The 15,451-nt window shown below is 46.2% G+C and overlaps 1 protein-coding gene across 3 annotated transcripts in view; it reads left to right on the top strand.

The window, feature by feature from the left end:
* Nucleotides 1–15,451, top strand: part of camk2g2 (calcium/calmodulin-dependent protein kinase (CaM kinase) II gamma 2) — a 230,400-nt gene that overhangs the window by 135,961 nt on the left and 78,988 nt on the right. For all 3 annotated transcript variants that reach the window (XM_055661632.1, XM_055661631.1, XM_055661630.1), the window contains exons 5-6: nt 2,389–2,454; nt 12,851–12,923. In XM_055661632.1, the coding sequence (XP_055517607.1) occupies nt 2,389–2,454; nt 12,851–12,923 (139 nt within the window). The remainder of the gene's footprint in view (nt 1–2,388; nt 2,455–12,850; nt 12,924–15,451) is intronic.

The following is a 15,451-nucleotide window of genomic DNA, read 5'->3' as shown; positions in this document are numbered from 1 at the left end:
GAACTCATTGTCATGGAGGGCAAATCGGTGGATATTTATGGCAGAGATAGACAAATTCTTCATTAGAATAAGTGTCAAGGGTTATGGGGATGGGGCAGGAAAATGGGATTATGAAGCAGAGATCAGCCATGATTGAATGGCGGAGTAGACTCAAATGGCCTATTGACCAAAATCTACTCCTATAATTTGTGAATTTGTGAATGTGGGATTGAAATCATTGAAACACGTTTGTCCACTGATGCTGGGTGCCATGCTAGAGTGTACACTTGTTCCATTATACAGAACTTTCTCATTCCTCCCTACAAACGAGGGGCAATTTCTATAAAGGTGGCCAATTAATCTACTAACCTGCACGTCTTCGGGATATGAGAGGAAACCGGAGGACCCGGAGAAAACCCACGGGGTCACAAGGAGAACGTGCAAACTCCTGACAGATAGCACCTGAGGTCAGGATCGAACCTGGGTCTCTGGACTTTGAGAGAATCTTTATATCCATCAGAGAGCGTAGGCATTAGCTACGTGAATCTTTAATGAATGAGTTGATGACTACTCCTGCGCTGAGTACAGCAGCTCTCCATCACAATGTCAGGTAGCTATGTTGTCGTAAATTTCAAATCCCTGATCAAGAATTTAACATCATTGGAGAAGGTGGACATAATATGATGAATGCGTGGCATTTAACTTGAAATAAATGGATATCAAATGTCAAACTGCAGCAAATTCATCAGTGTCACTATGGGGAACTAAAGCACTCAATGCTCACAATGAATTCCTTGCCACCACCACAATCTTGCTGGCAATCATTCTGCTATGATTCCACAGCCCTCCGAGGTAGAGAACTCCAAACATGTACCACCCTCTGCTTGAACTAATTTCCTTTCTCAGTCTGAAATGGTCCACCCCTTCCTTATTCCGCGCACCTGAACAGGTAAACGTTTACCTGCTCAGGTGTGCAGAATAAGGAAGGGGTGGACCATTTCAGACTGAGAAAGGAAATTTGTGACATGGAGAAACAGCGTAGAGACTGGCCCTTCAACCCACCGAGTCCGTGCCGACCTCCGATCGCCCCACACACTAGCACGATCCTACACACACTAGGGACAATTTACAATTTACCGAAGCCAATTAACCTACAAACCTGTAGGAGGGAACTGCAGATGCTGGTTTAAATCGAAGGTAGACACAAAATGCTGGAATAACTCAGCAGGACAGGCAGCATCTCTGGAGAGAAGGAATGGGTGACGTTTTGGGTCAAGACCCTTGTCAGGGGAGTGGGCGGGACAGAGATAGAATGTAGTCAGAGAGAGTAAGAAAGTAAATCAAACCTGGATGTCTTTGTAGTGTGGGAGGAAACCAGTGGACCTGGAGTAAACCCACGTGGCCACAGGGAGAACATACTGACAGCATGGTGGTCATGGTGGCTCAGCGGTAGAGTTGCTACCCTACAGCACCAGAGACCCGGGCAGATCCTGACTACGGGTGCTGTCTGTACGGGGTTTGTACCTTCTCCCTGGGTGCCTCTGCTTCCTCCCACACTCCACAGACGTGCAGGTTTGTAGGTTAATTGGCTTTGATAGAATTATGAATTGTCCCCAGGGTACAGGATAATGCTAATATACGGGGTGATCGCTGGTCCGGGCGGATTCGGTGGGCTGAAGGGTTTGTTTCCGCGCTGTATCTCTAAAGTCTAAACTGCTCTCTGTTGAAGAAGTCTCCAAAAACCTTGTTGCATTCACTCCATGGCATGTGAACCTCCAAGCCTATTCCTGGGCCTGTTCCTGTGCTATACTTTTTTCTAGTGTTAGCAGTGTTAGACAGCATGGAAACAGGCCCTTCAGCCCGAAGAGTCCACGCCAGCCATCAATCACGCGCCCACACCTGATCCATCTTATCCCACATTCTCATCCGCTCCCTAGGGGCAAGTTACATCGGCCTGCAAACCTTCACATCCTGGAGGTGTGGGCGGAAACCAGAGCACCCGGAGAAATCCTACACCAACATTGGGGGACGGTGCAAACTCCACACAGACAGCACCTGAGGCCAGGATCGAACCTGGTCTCTGATGCTCTGTGGCAGCTGCTCTACCAGCACTGTGTTGCCTCTGTATTGTACTGTTGTCTGAGATGTGAGGAAGAGCTATATCCTCCCTCAAACCAACCGCGAGCATTGCGGGTAATGCAGAAAAAACTCGGGCTGCCTGAGATGAGGAACAGGCGTTTCATTAACATTGGGCCTGGTGTCGGTCGGCCTGTTAATTGTTCAGGGATGCTCCAGAGAAGATTGGAGCTGTGTGGGATAGAGCTGAGCCAGAGCGTACAGCTTTGATCAGTGCTTTCCCAATTGCTGTCCACACATTGAAGATCTGCAATTTTTCTTTTCATTCTGCAGGGTCACTGGTGGAGAACTCTTCGAGGATATCGTGGCCAGAGAATACTACAGTGAGGCAGATGCAAGGTGAGTTGGCAACAAGTACGCAGGTACCTCTCTCCCTCCAGAAGCATTCTTGCTGATCGAACTGAGCAGCAAACCAAGACTACTCCTTGGTGTCAGGCACAAAATGCTGGTGTAACTCAGCGTTTGAGACCCTCTTCTTCAAACTGAAGAGGGTCTCGACCCGAAACGTTACCCATTCCACCTCTCCCGAGATGCTGCCTGTCCCGCTGAGTTACTCCAGCATTTTGTGTCTATCTTTGTTTTAAACCAGCATCTGCAGTTCCTTCCTACACTATTCCATGGTGTTCACAGTTTGTAGAAGACAAAATCGTTTTTGGCATCATGCTTCAGGATGGATTATAAAACCCAGGCTGAGATTTTTGGGCAAATGCTTTAATGTTTTAGATACTCAGCAGGTTCACTCACACCTCAAGGTCTGCAACGGTTCAAGTAGGCAGCACAACACCTCCTTCTCAGGGCAACCAGGGAATGGCAATTAAATGCTGGCTCAGCCCATAAAGCCCACATCCAGCGGAGAGAGAAACAGAGTTCGTGATTCCTGTGGATAATTCTTCATCGAAACTGTAATCATGTTATAAGTTGCAGAGAGAGGTACGGGTGGAGGTAACGTTTGTGACACAGTGGGAGATGTGTCACCAGTTGGCAGCGGTAGAGTTGCTGCCTCACAGCGCCGGAGACCCAGGTTTGATCCAGACTACGGGTGCTGTCTGTACGGAGTTTGCATGTTCACCCCATGACCACGCTTGTTTTCTCCGGATGCTTCAGTTTCCTCCCACAATCCAAAGACGTACAGGTTTGTAACTTAATTGGCTTTGGTAAAAATTGTTAATTTCCCCTCGTACCTTGCACCTTGTACCTTCCCAAGAGTCCACCAGGGACTATACTGGAAGTTGGACAAGTTTATACTGGACAATTTTTACATTTACCAAGCCATTTAACCTACAAACCTGCACGTCTTTGGAATGTGGGAGGAAACCGAAGATTTTGGAGAAAACCCACACAGGGCACGGGGAGAACGGACAAACTCCGTACAGACAGCACCCGTAGTCGGGATCGAACCCGGGTCTCCGGTGCTGCATTTTGATGTAAGGCAGCAACTCTACCGCTGCGCAGGATAGTGCTTGTATACGGAGATCAGTGGTCGGTTCGGCCTCTGTGGGTCAAAGGGCCTGTTTCTGCGCTGTATCTCTAAACTAAACTAACCTAAACCTGGTCTCCAGCCAACCCAGGACATTCCCACAGTTCACTCTCCCCCTTCTCTCGGGGTTGAGGCTGGGGAATTAAAAGAGAAATTCCTGAAATTCCAAATAATTATTTTGGATTATTTAAAAAATCCCTGTAATTATAGGTCGTCAAAGGGCCTTCAAGGAAAGAAGAGCTTGAAGCATTTTCTGTCAATGGAAATAAAGCACAAGGCAAACTAACGGGGATAAAGGTGAACAAGACCCCTATCTGACCACCTGCACCTTGGTTTTAAATGGTGACAGAGTTGGATTCAGGAGCTGTCTCAGAGGACGGGAAAACTGCAAAAGTGTTTCTGCTTGTGTGACATTTACACACAAGATGAAATCAATTCTTTCTCCAATGCACCAAGGTTTAGGTGGGCGGCACGGTGGCGCAGCAGTAGAGTTGCTACCTTACAGCTCCAGAGGCCCGGGTTCGATCCTGACCACGGGTGCTGTCTGTACACAGTCTGTGCATTCTCCCTGTGGCCGCTCCAGTTTCCTCCCACATCGCAAAGACATCCAGTGTTGTAGTTGACCTCTGTAAATTGTCAGCAGTGTGTAGGATAGAACAAGTGGATAGAACCACTTCCAGTGTTATTCCCTTTGGTCCTCCAGCCTTTTCATGTCCAAGTATTTTTCCAATTTTCTTGCAAGAAACTCTGATGGATTCGCTTGCAGACAGCATATTCCCAATCACAGCATGCTGTGTTAAAAACAAGCTCTGCTCTTTCTCAATTCTTTGGTCAGTCAACTTGAAACACCAAATTAATCAAGCAGCCTCACTCACAAGACGATGGCAAGGTTGCAAAGTGTGCCTTAAATTTTTTAACAAATTTGTGAAATAAAACATGTGTTTTTAATCAATGCAATTTTTTTTTAAATTTCCCGATATTTCTATTCTTTAACTATTTCTATAATGGATTGCCCCTGGGTGAAACAGACTGAATGTTTGTTTTCATTGGATGCATTTGAACCTGATTTAAAATTCCACTCTTTTTTTGTGTGTCATTGTCAAACCTTCTGGGATAAATTGAGCTACAGTGACTGACATCTGTAAAGATGCCAAAGATCCTTCACAGATAAACATCATACCCTGTCTTGGCTCATGTTTGGTTTGAAATTCTTCCCAGGGTATATTCACCTTTCATGCACATGGACTCAGTAGCTAGCCTCAACGTACAAAGGTTGCCTGCATTGGGTTTTAGCAATGGAAGTGACAAACTTAATGCTGAGGTGCCTCAGGCTTCTTATATTTTGGAGGAAAAATACCTTGGAAGAAGGATGGCTTTGGATTTGCTGTTGTCTAGAGTCAAGAGTGTTTTATTGTCATATGTACCCAAATGGAACAATATAATTTCAACTTGGATTCATGGGGCCATGCAGAATGGAAACAGGCCCTTCAGCCCAACTCGTTCATGCTGACCAAGATGCTCCACTAGTCCCACCTGCCCGCATCTGTCCCATGGGGCCTGCACGGAAATAGGACCATGGAGGGCACACCAACCATCAAGAATCCGATGCTACAAGCACCATCCTACATCTGCGCTAAACCTCGACTATTTTCATCAGTTCCCCATCAACAACACCCAGCTTGTATCACCATCCTCCACAAGGAACAAAATACGGACCCTAAATATCCTTCCAGCCCGTACCTCTTTGGAGGTGAAACAAGAAGCTCTTCGGACCTTGCTTCATCCCGTACCTATTGTGCTGAATGATTCTAACAGGTTTTACAATATGGTGTGTCTTTAATAATCCATCTGATGAATATTCTCTTCTAAGTCTATCCTTGTGAACACAATGTTCCAGATGTGGCCCCACCAGGGCCACCAACGTGACCAGCAGATGCTTGGCAGGAACAATGTCTTCCAGCCAGAGGTTTGACTTGGGCAGCAAATGTGAGCACAGCTCAGAGGCAGTACCTGTCATTCCAAGGGTGAAACTCATATAGACACACATGCCTCAAATCAAGGGAACCTTTAGCTTTGCAATTGTCTTAATAGTTTGGCGATAACTCTGGCTACAGTAGAGAGGACAACAAATCAGCCACTATTGTGCTGATTTTCATAAATCATCTTGGCAGCATTCCTGTTTATGGTATGATGGCCCACATTGATAGGGGCATTGAGTATGAAAGTCTGGAAGCCATGTTGCAGTTTATCAGACTGTGGTGAGGCCACATCTGGAGTATCATGTGAAGTTCTGGTCGCCCCATTATAGGAAGATGTGGAGGTTTTGGAAAGGGTGCAGGATTCGCCAGAATATTTTTGTGGCCTCTTCCCGTTGTGCTGAAACATTGCCACTTAATCCAAAATCCAAGCTCGTTACTTTTTGAGAGAAGTACCTTATACTACAGTTTAACGGAATGCCGCATGGTTTTGAGAGTATTACCGATCAGGAGAGATTGGACAAACTTAGATTGGGTTTTGTTCCGGGGCATTTGAGGCTGTGGGGAGGTTTGATAGAAGTTTCAAAAATTATAATAGGCATAGCTGTAGGGTAGGGTCTGAAGAAGGGTCTCGACCTGAAACGTCACCCATTCTCTCCAGAGATGCTGCCTGACCCGCTGAGTTACTCCAACATTTTGTGTCCATCTTCAGTGTAAACCAGCATCTGCAGTTCCTACCTACATAAATAGGGTAGACTCTCAGAATCTTTTTTTTTCCCAGGATGTAAATGCCAAAGATTAGAGAGCACAGATTTGAAGAGGGGATCGAATTGAAACATATAAGATTATTAAGGGTTTGGACACGCTAGAGGCAGGAAACATGTTCCCGATGTTGGGGGTCCAGAACCAGGGGCCACAGTTTAGGAATGGGGTAACCCATTTAGAACGGAGTTGAGGAAACACTTTTTTCACACAGAGAGTTGAGAGTCTGCGGAATTCTCTGCCGCAGAGGGCGGTGAAGGCCGGTTATCTGGATACTTTCAAGAGAGAGCTAGATAGGATTGAATGGCGGTGCTGGCTCGAAGGGCTGAATGGCCTACTCCTGCATCTATTGTCTATTGTCCATTGTCTTTTGGAGAGGGGCAAAGTTTAAAGGAGCAAGTTTTTTACACAGCGAAGTGCCTGGAATGGGAGGTGGTGGAAGCAGATATGATGGTGGTGTTTAAGAGCCTTTTAGATGGGCACCGTGGATATGCAGGGAATGGAGGGATAGGGATCACATGCAGAGGCAGAGGTGATTAGTTTTACCCTTGCATGATGTCCTGCTAGTATGTTGTGGGCTGAATGGTCTATTCCTCTGTTGCACCATTCCATGTATTGGTCAGGAATGCACTTTAATTAAAGACTCTGACCACTTGCACCATCTGAAATCTGAAACCAGAGCTCAAAACAGACCTAAACATCTGATGTTTCAACAATGCCCTTTGAGATCGAACAAAACGCAGAGACAGGCGATGCATTTCAAACTGGATGAACCAAGCAGAAACATTATTGAATTTGGGTTAAATATTCTGAAGTGGTGCATGGTATCGATGCATTTTGTAAGAAGCTGCCCACAAAGCACTGAAAGGATGAGAACAAGTCTTTTTTTTTTTAAAGCCCTCAAAATAACTCGAGCAGAACAAAAAGGGATTTAATCAGTGGCATGTATCGCCATGGCAACAAAATTCAATCTGAGCCCTATGTGTTTAGACGTGGGCCTTCCAAGAATTGTGGGTGGAACACAGCTGGGAGTACAAGGGCTTTTGATTTATAATAAAATAGAAAAATAACATTGGTTTGTCAGATAGAAGAATCAAATTCAGCAAAAGAAAATGTTGGTAATCATATAGATGTGTGCGCAGATCTCCAGACCGCTGGAGGACCAGGCTAGCATCTAAACAAAGTCTATCTTATAAACTGCAGCACCTATTATAATTCTGTGCGATGTTCTTGCCTCTAATGCTCCTTTTGACTGGTGTTGGCTTTGGGACTTGATCCAAATTCTGATCTACACACAAGGAACTGCAGATGCCAGCTTACAAAAAAAAAAGACACCAAAATGCTGGAGTAACTCAGCGGGTCAGGCAGCATCTCTGGAGAAAAGGAATAGGTGATGTGTCGGTCGAGACCTTTCTTCAGACCCAGGGTGGGGAAACATTTGCAAAGGGTTTCATTGGAGCATTATTCACGGAAAAATGGACCCAATCTGATGAGGAGGTAACTTGGTGGACAAGTAAAAGTCTTGTCAAGGAGATAAATGTCACAGAATCTCTTAAAGGGAAGAATGAGAGATGGAGAGGTTTAGGATGGGCATTCTGCAACGTAGGGATTTGGTGACTTTAGATGCAGTGTGGCATGATGATAAAAGCTAGAGTTTTCTGTGTGTAGAGATGTTGAAGAGCTACAGGGAACCACAAATGTAGAAAGTGTCGCGAGTATAGAGACATTTGAAAGCAAGGGGGTGAATTTTGTAAATGAGTGTCTGATTTGTTCCGTTTGGAGACTTAGCATTGAAACGAGTTTTTCAGCCCACCGGGTCCGCGCCGACCTAGTTCTACATTATCCCACTTTCTCATCCACTCTGGTGCAATTTACAGAGGCCAATTAACCACACACTACGTCTTTGGGATGTGGGGGGAAACCAGAGCACCTGAAGGGAACCCATGTGGTCACAGGGAGAACGTGTAGACTCCACACAGACAGCACCTGAGGTCAGGGTCAAACGTGACTCTCCGATGCTGTGAGGCAGTGACTCTGCTGGTACATTATTGTGCCGCCATTTAGGGAATGGACACAAGCCAGGACTTTGGATATAAAGTCTCTGTCCTTGCAGAACAGGGTTTTTATAGCCACCAGAGTGAGCAGATCAGTTTCTGATCAACGTTTCATGAGAAAGATGGCAACTCAGACGACATTGAACTTCCACTTTGCCACAGAGGAATGTCAAGTTATTTTTGTCCAGTTCGTTGGGGTGGAACAAGAATCTGTTGGCATGAGGCAGCAGGGAGAAATAGATGGCTCTCCTTTTGAAAGGGAGCTTCCTCCTTGCTTCAAACACTTACATGGTTTGGCACAAAAGTTACTTCCAAAAATGACTTGAATATAGCAGTCAATCATTCTGCTAGGTTAACTGGAAACTTCTATCAGCCAGATTTGTGAAAGGAACCGTTGTAAGAGTTCTAAAGTCCTGGCATTTGTGTCGATTGTTCATTTATCATCTGGCAGAGTATCAATTAAATTCCAGCTCTGTCCGTTTTTTCCGAGTTGAGTCCAATTCCTGAATCCAATTACTCGCATCTGGGCCACTCCACAAGAAACCAAAGTTCCCATCATCTGTGCGGGTGAACAGAAAGATGCAAGCGGTCGGTCTACCTCAGGCCATTGGTCTCACTGGTGTGGTCATTCATGAATTAGGAGCCTCAGTCTAAAAATAGTAACAGATCCAATAGAGAACTCTGGAGAAACTCTGGAGAGTGGTAAGAATGTGGGAACTCTCTCCTTTTGGAAATGGACCCATCCCTAGTTGGATGATCAGCCATGATCATATTGAATGGCGGTGCAGGTTCGAAGGGCCGAATGGCCTACTCCTGCACCTATTTTCTATGTTTCTACGAAACGGAGGGACAGCAACTCATATTCCGCTTGTGTTTCTTCCAACCCAATGGAATGAGCATTGAATTCACAATTTCAACTAATACTACACTAACCTCCCCCTCCCTCTCTTAACTTCCAACCCCATCGCAAACTCCAGTAGACACACATTTCTCCCGCCATCTTCCACAATTATTCCCGATGTTGGGGAAGTCCAGAAATTGGGGTTACAGTTTAAGGATAAGAGGGAAGTCTTTTAGGACCGAGATGAGAAAATCATTTTTCACACATAGAGAGTGGTGAATCTGTGGAATTCTCTGCCACAGAAGGTATTTGAGTCCAGTTCATTGGCTATATTTAAGAGGGAGTTAGATGTGGCCCTTGTGGCTAAAGGGATCAGGGGGTATGGAGAGAAGGCAGGTACAGGATACTGAGTTGGATGATCAGCCATGATCATATTGAATGGCGGTGCAGGCTCGAAGGGCCGAATGGCCTATTCCTGCGTCTATTTTCTATGTTTCTAACCGTGCTCCTTTCTCCCCCACGTCTTCATCTCACAAAAGATAGACACAAAGTGCTGGAGTAACTCAGTGGGACTCAGTGCATTTCGGGTCGAGACCCTTCTTCGGAAATGCTTCCCCCTCTTCCCCCTCCCCTGTCCCCTTCCTCTCATAGCTCTTCCTCTGAAATTATTTGTATTATTTTCATATTTTCACGTTTAAATTATAATGTTTTATTTTTAATTGTCTATTGTATATCGTGTTTTTACCCTTGTGAACAAAGCATCAAGGCAAATCCCTTGTATGTACAGTATACATACTAGGCTAGAGAAATGTATTCATTTTAATTCAATTCAATTCGATTATTGCACTATTTTTGTTTGTTTGCCCTGCTGAGTTACTCCAGCATTTTGTGTCTATCTTTGGTTTAAACCAGCTTCTGCAGTTCTTTTCTACACATGGGGGGATGAAGTTGATCAGAATATACTGATGGAACCCGTTTGAATCGAGTCTAACGTCAGTTTGTGTGGATTGTTAAGGCCGGGCAGGGATAAATGGCTACTTTCTTAACTTAAATGTTAGTTAAATTTAGAGATACAGCATGAAACTGACCCTTCTACCCACTGAGTCGACAGCAACTGCTATCAGGCAGAGCTGGTGAGTGGAAGATGATAGTCAGCTTTGTCACCCATCAGTGTTCGTGTGGAGGATGTGTGACTGGCCTCTTTGATAAACCTCATTACCACGGAAGTTTCATGTCAACAGCACATTTGGCCTTGGCATCATGATTGGGACAGGCACTGTGGGCCGAAGGGCCTCTTTGTGTGTTCTATGTTCCACAAGCTTCCAAAGTGTATATTGACTTGCCCAATCAGAGTTGTCCAAGCCATAAGGCTTCCCCTTGGAGCCCTGAAACAAATTACCTGAAAGAAGTACAGAAAGTGTTCTTTTATTGCGATTACAGGTGACAGCATGTTCTGAGACTGCAGAGCTTGAAATCAGATTCAATGTGTATTGATGGTTGGACAGGAAGAGAGATCCCTGGAGTCTAGAACGCTTGTCAAAATCCAATACCTTTTGTCCAAGTACCTGAGCGGTCCTTTTCATTGCCATTTAGGTTGTGGCTGATAACAAGTTCCATGTTGAAATTCTTAGCACTCACACCGTACAAAGTTCAACAGGACTCCAGTCCCTGTGGATATTTGAACCCTCACAAACTCAGGCTTTTCGTCAGTCAAGAAAAGGCAGCCCAACCTATTAAAGGGCCTTTCCCACTTTCCCCTTGATTCAAACTCAGAGATGCCGGCCGTAGGTACTCAGGGCTATTTTTTTTACTCGTGGACATTTTTCAACAAGCTGAAAAAACGTCCCGACTTACCTGATGCCCCGATTACCCACGGCTGGTATTGCGAGCCGCTATGAAATATCTAGGGACTCGCTACGGACCCCTAGGGACTCGCTATGGACATTCTCCGAGTTTGAATCAAGGGGAATACTTGGGAGAATTCGTGAGTAACTCGGGAAAGTCTAGAGTGGCGCTGCCTTACGGCGCCAGAGATCCGGGTTCGATCCAGACTGCAGGGTGCTGTCTGTGTGGAGTTTGCACGTTCTCCCCCCCCCGACCGTGTGGGTTTTCTCCAGGTGCTCCTGTTTCCTCCCACATCCCAAAGACGTGCAGGTTTGTAGGATAATTGACCTTTGTAAATTGTAAAACACGAAGGTGGGATAACATAGAACTAGCGTGAATGGGTGATTAGTGGTTAGAATGGACTTGATGGGCCAAAGGGCCTACTTCAACAAAGTATCTCTAAGTTAAACTAAACTAAACTAAATTAAAGTGTGATTAATTGTCATATGTATCTGCCCTTAAACAATTTAGAATAACAGGCCGATCAAAGCTAGCTGAATGGGTGTGGGCTATCCAGTAAGATACATCACAAAATAATACTGGCATTTACAAATACTGCTGTTAATTTATGTTCTATCTTTGCAGAAAATGTTATTTTATTGGAGCAGAGGGATTGTATTATCAAAACTCAAACACGTTTGAAGAGAAGCACATAGATCACTGACTGGTGGCAATGTTGAGTTCATAAATGAAGATGAATAATTCTGCAGGAATCCTATAATAGCACAGTTGATTTGTCATCATTACATTGGCTGCATCTCTGCGCGTTTGTTCAGATTTATGTGCACCAGATGCCCTTGTTATCCTGCTATGTTTGGGAGCCGTGGGGACTGGTCCTTGCACCGTGACTGTTTGTTGTATCTACACCTCCTTGGCATTCACGGAATCTGATGTTTCTTCTTCCTCTCCTTCACCCTCACCCGTTTCTCCACCCTCCGTCCCTTCACTCCCTCCCCCCCTTCTCTCTCCCCCCTCTATCCCCTATCTCCTCTCCTCTCTCGCTCTCTCCCTCCCCTCTCCCCCTCTCCTCTCTCTCTCCCCTCTCCCCCTCTCTCTCAATTGTGTGTGTGTGTGTACATGTGTGTGTGTGTATGTTTGTCTCTCTCTCTCTCCCTCTCCTCTCCTCTCCCCCTCTCTCTCCTCTCCCCCTCTCTCCTCTCCCCCTCCCCCCCTCACCCCTCCCCTCTCTCCTCTCCCCCTCTCCTCTCCCCCATCTCTCCTCCGGCTCTCCCCTCTCCCCCCTCTCTCACCTCTCCCCCTCCCCTCCTCTCCCCTCCCCCTCTCTCCCCTCCCCCCATCTCTCCTCTCCCCCTCTCTCCTCTCCCCCTCCTCTCCTCTCCCCCTCTCTCCTCTCCCCCCCCCCTCCTCTCCCTCCCTCTCCCCTCTCTCTCATCTCTCCCCTCCCCCTCTCCCCCCTCTCCCCTCTCTCCTCTCCCCCTCTCTCCTCTCCCCCTCTCTCTCCTCTCCCCCTCTCCTCCTCCCCTCTTCACCTCTCCCCCCCCTCTCCTCTCCCCCCTCTTCACCTCTCCCCCTCTCTCCTCTCTCCCCTTTCTCCTCCCCCCTCTTCTCCTCTCCCCCTCTCTCTCCTCTCCTCCTCTCTCTCCTCTCCCCCCATCTCTCCTCTCCTCCTCTCTCCTCTCCCCTCTCTCCTCTCCACCTCTCTCCCTCTCCCCCTCTCTCCTCTCCTCCTCTCTCCTCTCCCCCTTCCTCTTCCTCTCCACTCTTCCGTTTTGTTTTACAGTCAGTGTATTCATCAGATTCTAGAGAGTGTGAATCACATTCATCAACATGACATAGTGCACAGAGACCTCAAGGTCAGTATTTGCTAACGTGGGCATCAGGATGAATCCATGTCACAGTGTGGCCCTGGGCTGCTGCCTCTTGCCTCTTACTGTTAAGAACTTGCAAGTCCTAGTGCAGGTACTGCTATAATGACCGAGAGCAGACATACCGCATGTTCACTACCCCATCATCCAGCCCCCGCTTCTGATCTTGGATTGCACTGACGACTAACATGTCATGTAATCACCGTCATAGCAGCAGCTGACCAAGAGTGAAGAGCTTGCTTTCCCGTCTCTTATTTAATTTGGGACACCTTTGAAATTAATTAGTCCAACATTCCAGTAATTTGACCAATTTGCACTGTCAAACTTTCCATTGGCAAGCAGTACCTGTGCTGATATTGTGGATTACAATTGCTATGTTATTTTTTATGTATATTGTGGACTACATATTCTCTGCGATAATTAAGTTTGCTAGATTTACACGGCAGCAAAATGAATTATAACCAAGCTCCAAGCTCCATTACAATCAATTAACAAATTCTGAGATGCTTTCAAGTGCTAATACATGGATTGATGGTAGGGTAATTAAATTTATACACGGTTACCTATTAATTCAAGTACTCTGAATCACTCCTAATCCTAGTGTTTTGCCGGACATGCGATGCCTTCCATCAGCTCTGGCTGAGGGAAATGCCGCCTGCTGTGTTTTGTAGGTTTATCTTCCAAATCACTGGTCAGCGTTCACACGATGAACTGTGTTGCCACAGCTGGTAGAGTATGAGAGAACCGGGTTACCAGAGAACCAAGTTCAGTCCTGGTATCGGGTGCTGTCTGTGTGGAGTTTGCACGTTCTCCCTGTGACCTTTTGTGGGTTCTCACCCGGGGGCTGCGGTTCCTCCCACATCCTAAAGACGTGGGGGTTTGTAGGTTAATTGGCCCTCTGTGTAAATTGCTCCTAGAGTGTAGGGAGTGGATGAGAAAGTGGGATAACATAGAATTAGTGTGAACGGGTGATCGATGGTTGGCATGGACTCGGTGGGCTGAAGGGCCTCTTTCCAAGCTGCATCTCTAAACCAAGCTAAACCTGCACCTAAAGCACAGATCGACCACTTCTCCATTTAGTGTGTGTGTTGGTGCAAACACAGCAAGTGGTATAGTTGCCAACTAAACAATCCATGTGCTTAAAGCTAGTTCCGAGCAGCACAACGGACTGCATCAAACAAGATGACTTTTTTGGTTTAAACCTTCACATAAAAGGAGAATAGCGGTCCTTATACCTGGGACTGCCCGACCAGAAGCCACAACAGGGTAGAATTATTGAACATGTCACAAACACCACAGAGCTGTTGGCACAAACATATTTTGTCTCCGCACACAAGGAAATAAGGAAAAGAATATAAAATTTCTAGAAACCCATTAGATAACGGATAATACTTCAAAGCACCTCAGTTATTTGTAGTTATAATGAGGTTATTTGGCTGGAAGATAGGAAATGGGTATGTGGATGTGTGCCTGCTGTGCATGTAGCCAGAGTGTTCAATGTCCTTTTGTGTTCCATTGCTTTCATCTTTTGAGGACCAGTTGCTATGAATCTTTAGGGACTTTGGGAAAATTACTCTGCATATTATCACTACAGCCGCTCTTGGTCAGGAGGGATGTAGAGTAATTATTTTAGTTTAGTTTAGAGATACTGTACAGCGCAGAAACAGGTCCTTCGGCCCACTTGCTCTGCGCCGACCAGCGATCCCAGCACACTAACATTATCCTACACCCACTAGGGCAATTTTTTAACATTTACCAAGCCAATTAACCTACAAACCTGTACGTCTTTGGAATGTGGGAGGAAACGGAAGATCTCGGAGAAAACCCACACAGGTCACGGGGAGAACGTGCAAACTCCGTACAGACAGCGCCTGTAGTCGAGATTGAACCCATGTCTCTGGCACTACATTCGCTGTAAGGCAGCAACTCTACCGCTGTGCCACTGTGCCACAGTAACCAGACCATTCGGCCCACCATATCCGTGATATTCTGCTCATCCCATTTCTCATCTCTCTGCCTGTATTTATACCATAGTATTTCCTGAGCTTGTCTAAATAATTCTCTAAGGTCTCAGCGTCCACCACCCTCTCAGTTCAGTTTTTTGTCACGTGTACAGAGCTACAGTGAAAAGCTTTTGTTGCGTGCTATCCAGTCCGTGGAAAGACGAGTAGTATGTTCCAGATTCTCTCTGTGTGGACAGAATTCTTCCTCGTCCATTCACAATTTCCAAGCCCTTACCTTAAACTGGCCGGCACATTGGTGCAGCGGGTAGAGCTGCTGCCTCGCAGTGCCCGAGACCTGGGTTCGATCCTGACTCTGGGTGCTGTCTGTATGGAATTTGTACGTTTTCCCTGTGACCTGCGTGGGTTTTCTCCGAGATCTTCAGCTTACGCCCACACTCCAAAGACATACAGGTTTGGCTTTGGTAAAATTGTAAATTGTAAATTGTCCCTAGTGTGTGTAGGATAGTGTTAGTGTGCGGGGATCGCTGGTCGGCGTGGACTCTGAGGGCCGAA

This window comes from Leucoraja erinacea, chromosome 34 (assembly GCF_028641065.1).
Source record: "Leucoraja erinacea ecotype New England chromosome 34, Leri_hhj_1, whole genome shotgun sequence".
Classification (NCBI taxonomy): domain Eukaryota; kingdom Metazoa; phylum Chordata; class Chondrichthyes; order Rajiformes; family Rajidae; genus Leucoraja; species Leucoraja erinaceus.
Note: the sequence above shows the minus strand (reverse complement) of the source record. Positions and strands in the feature narration are given on the sequence as shown.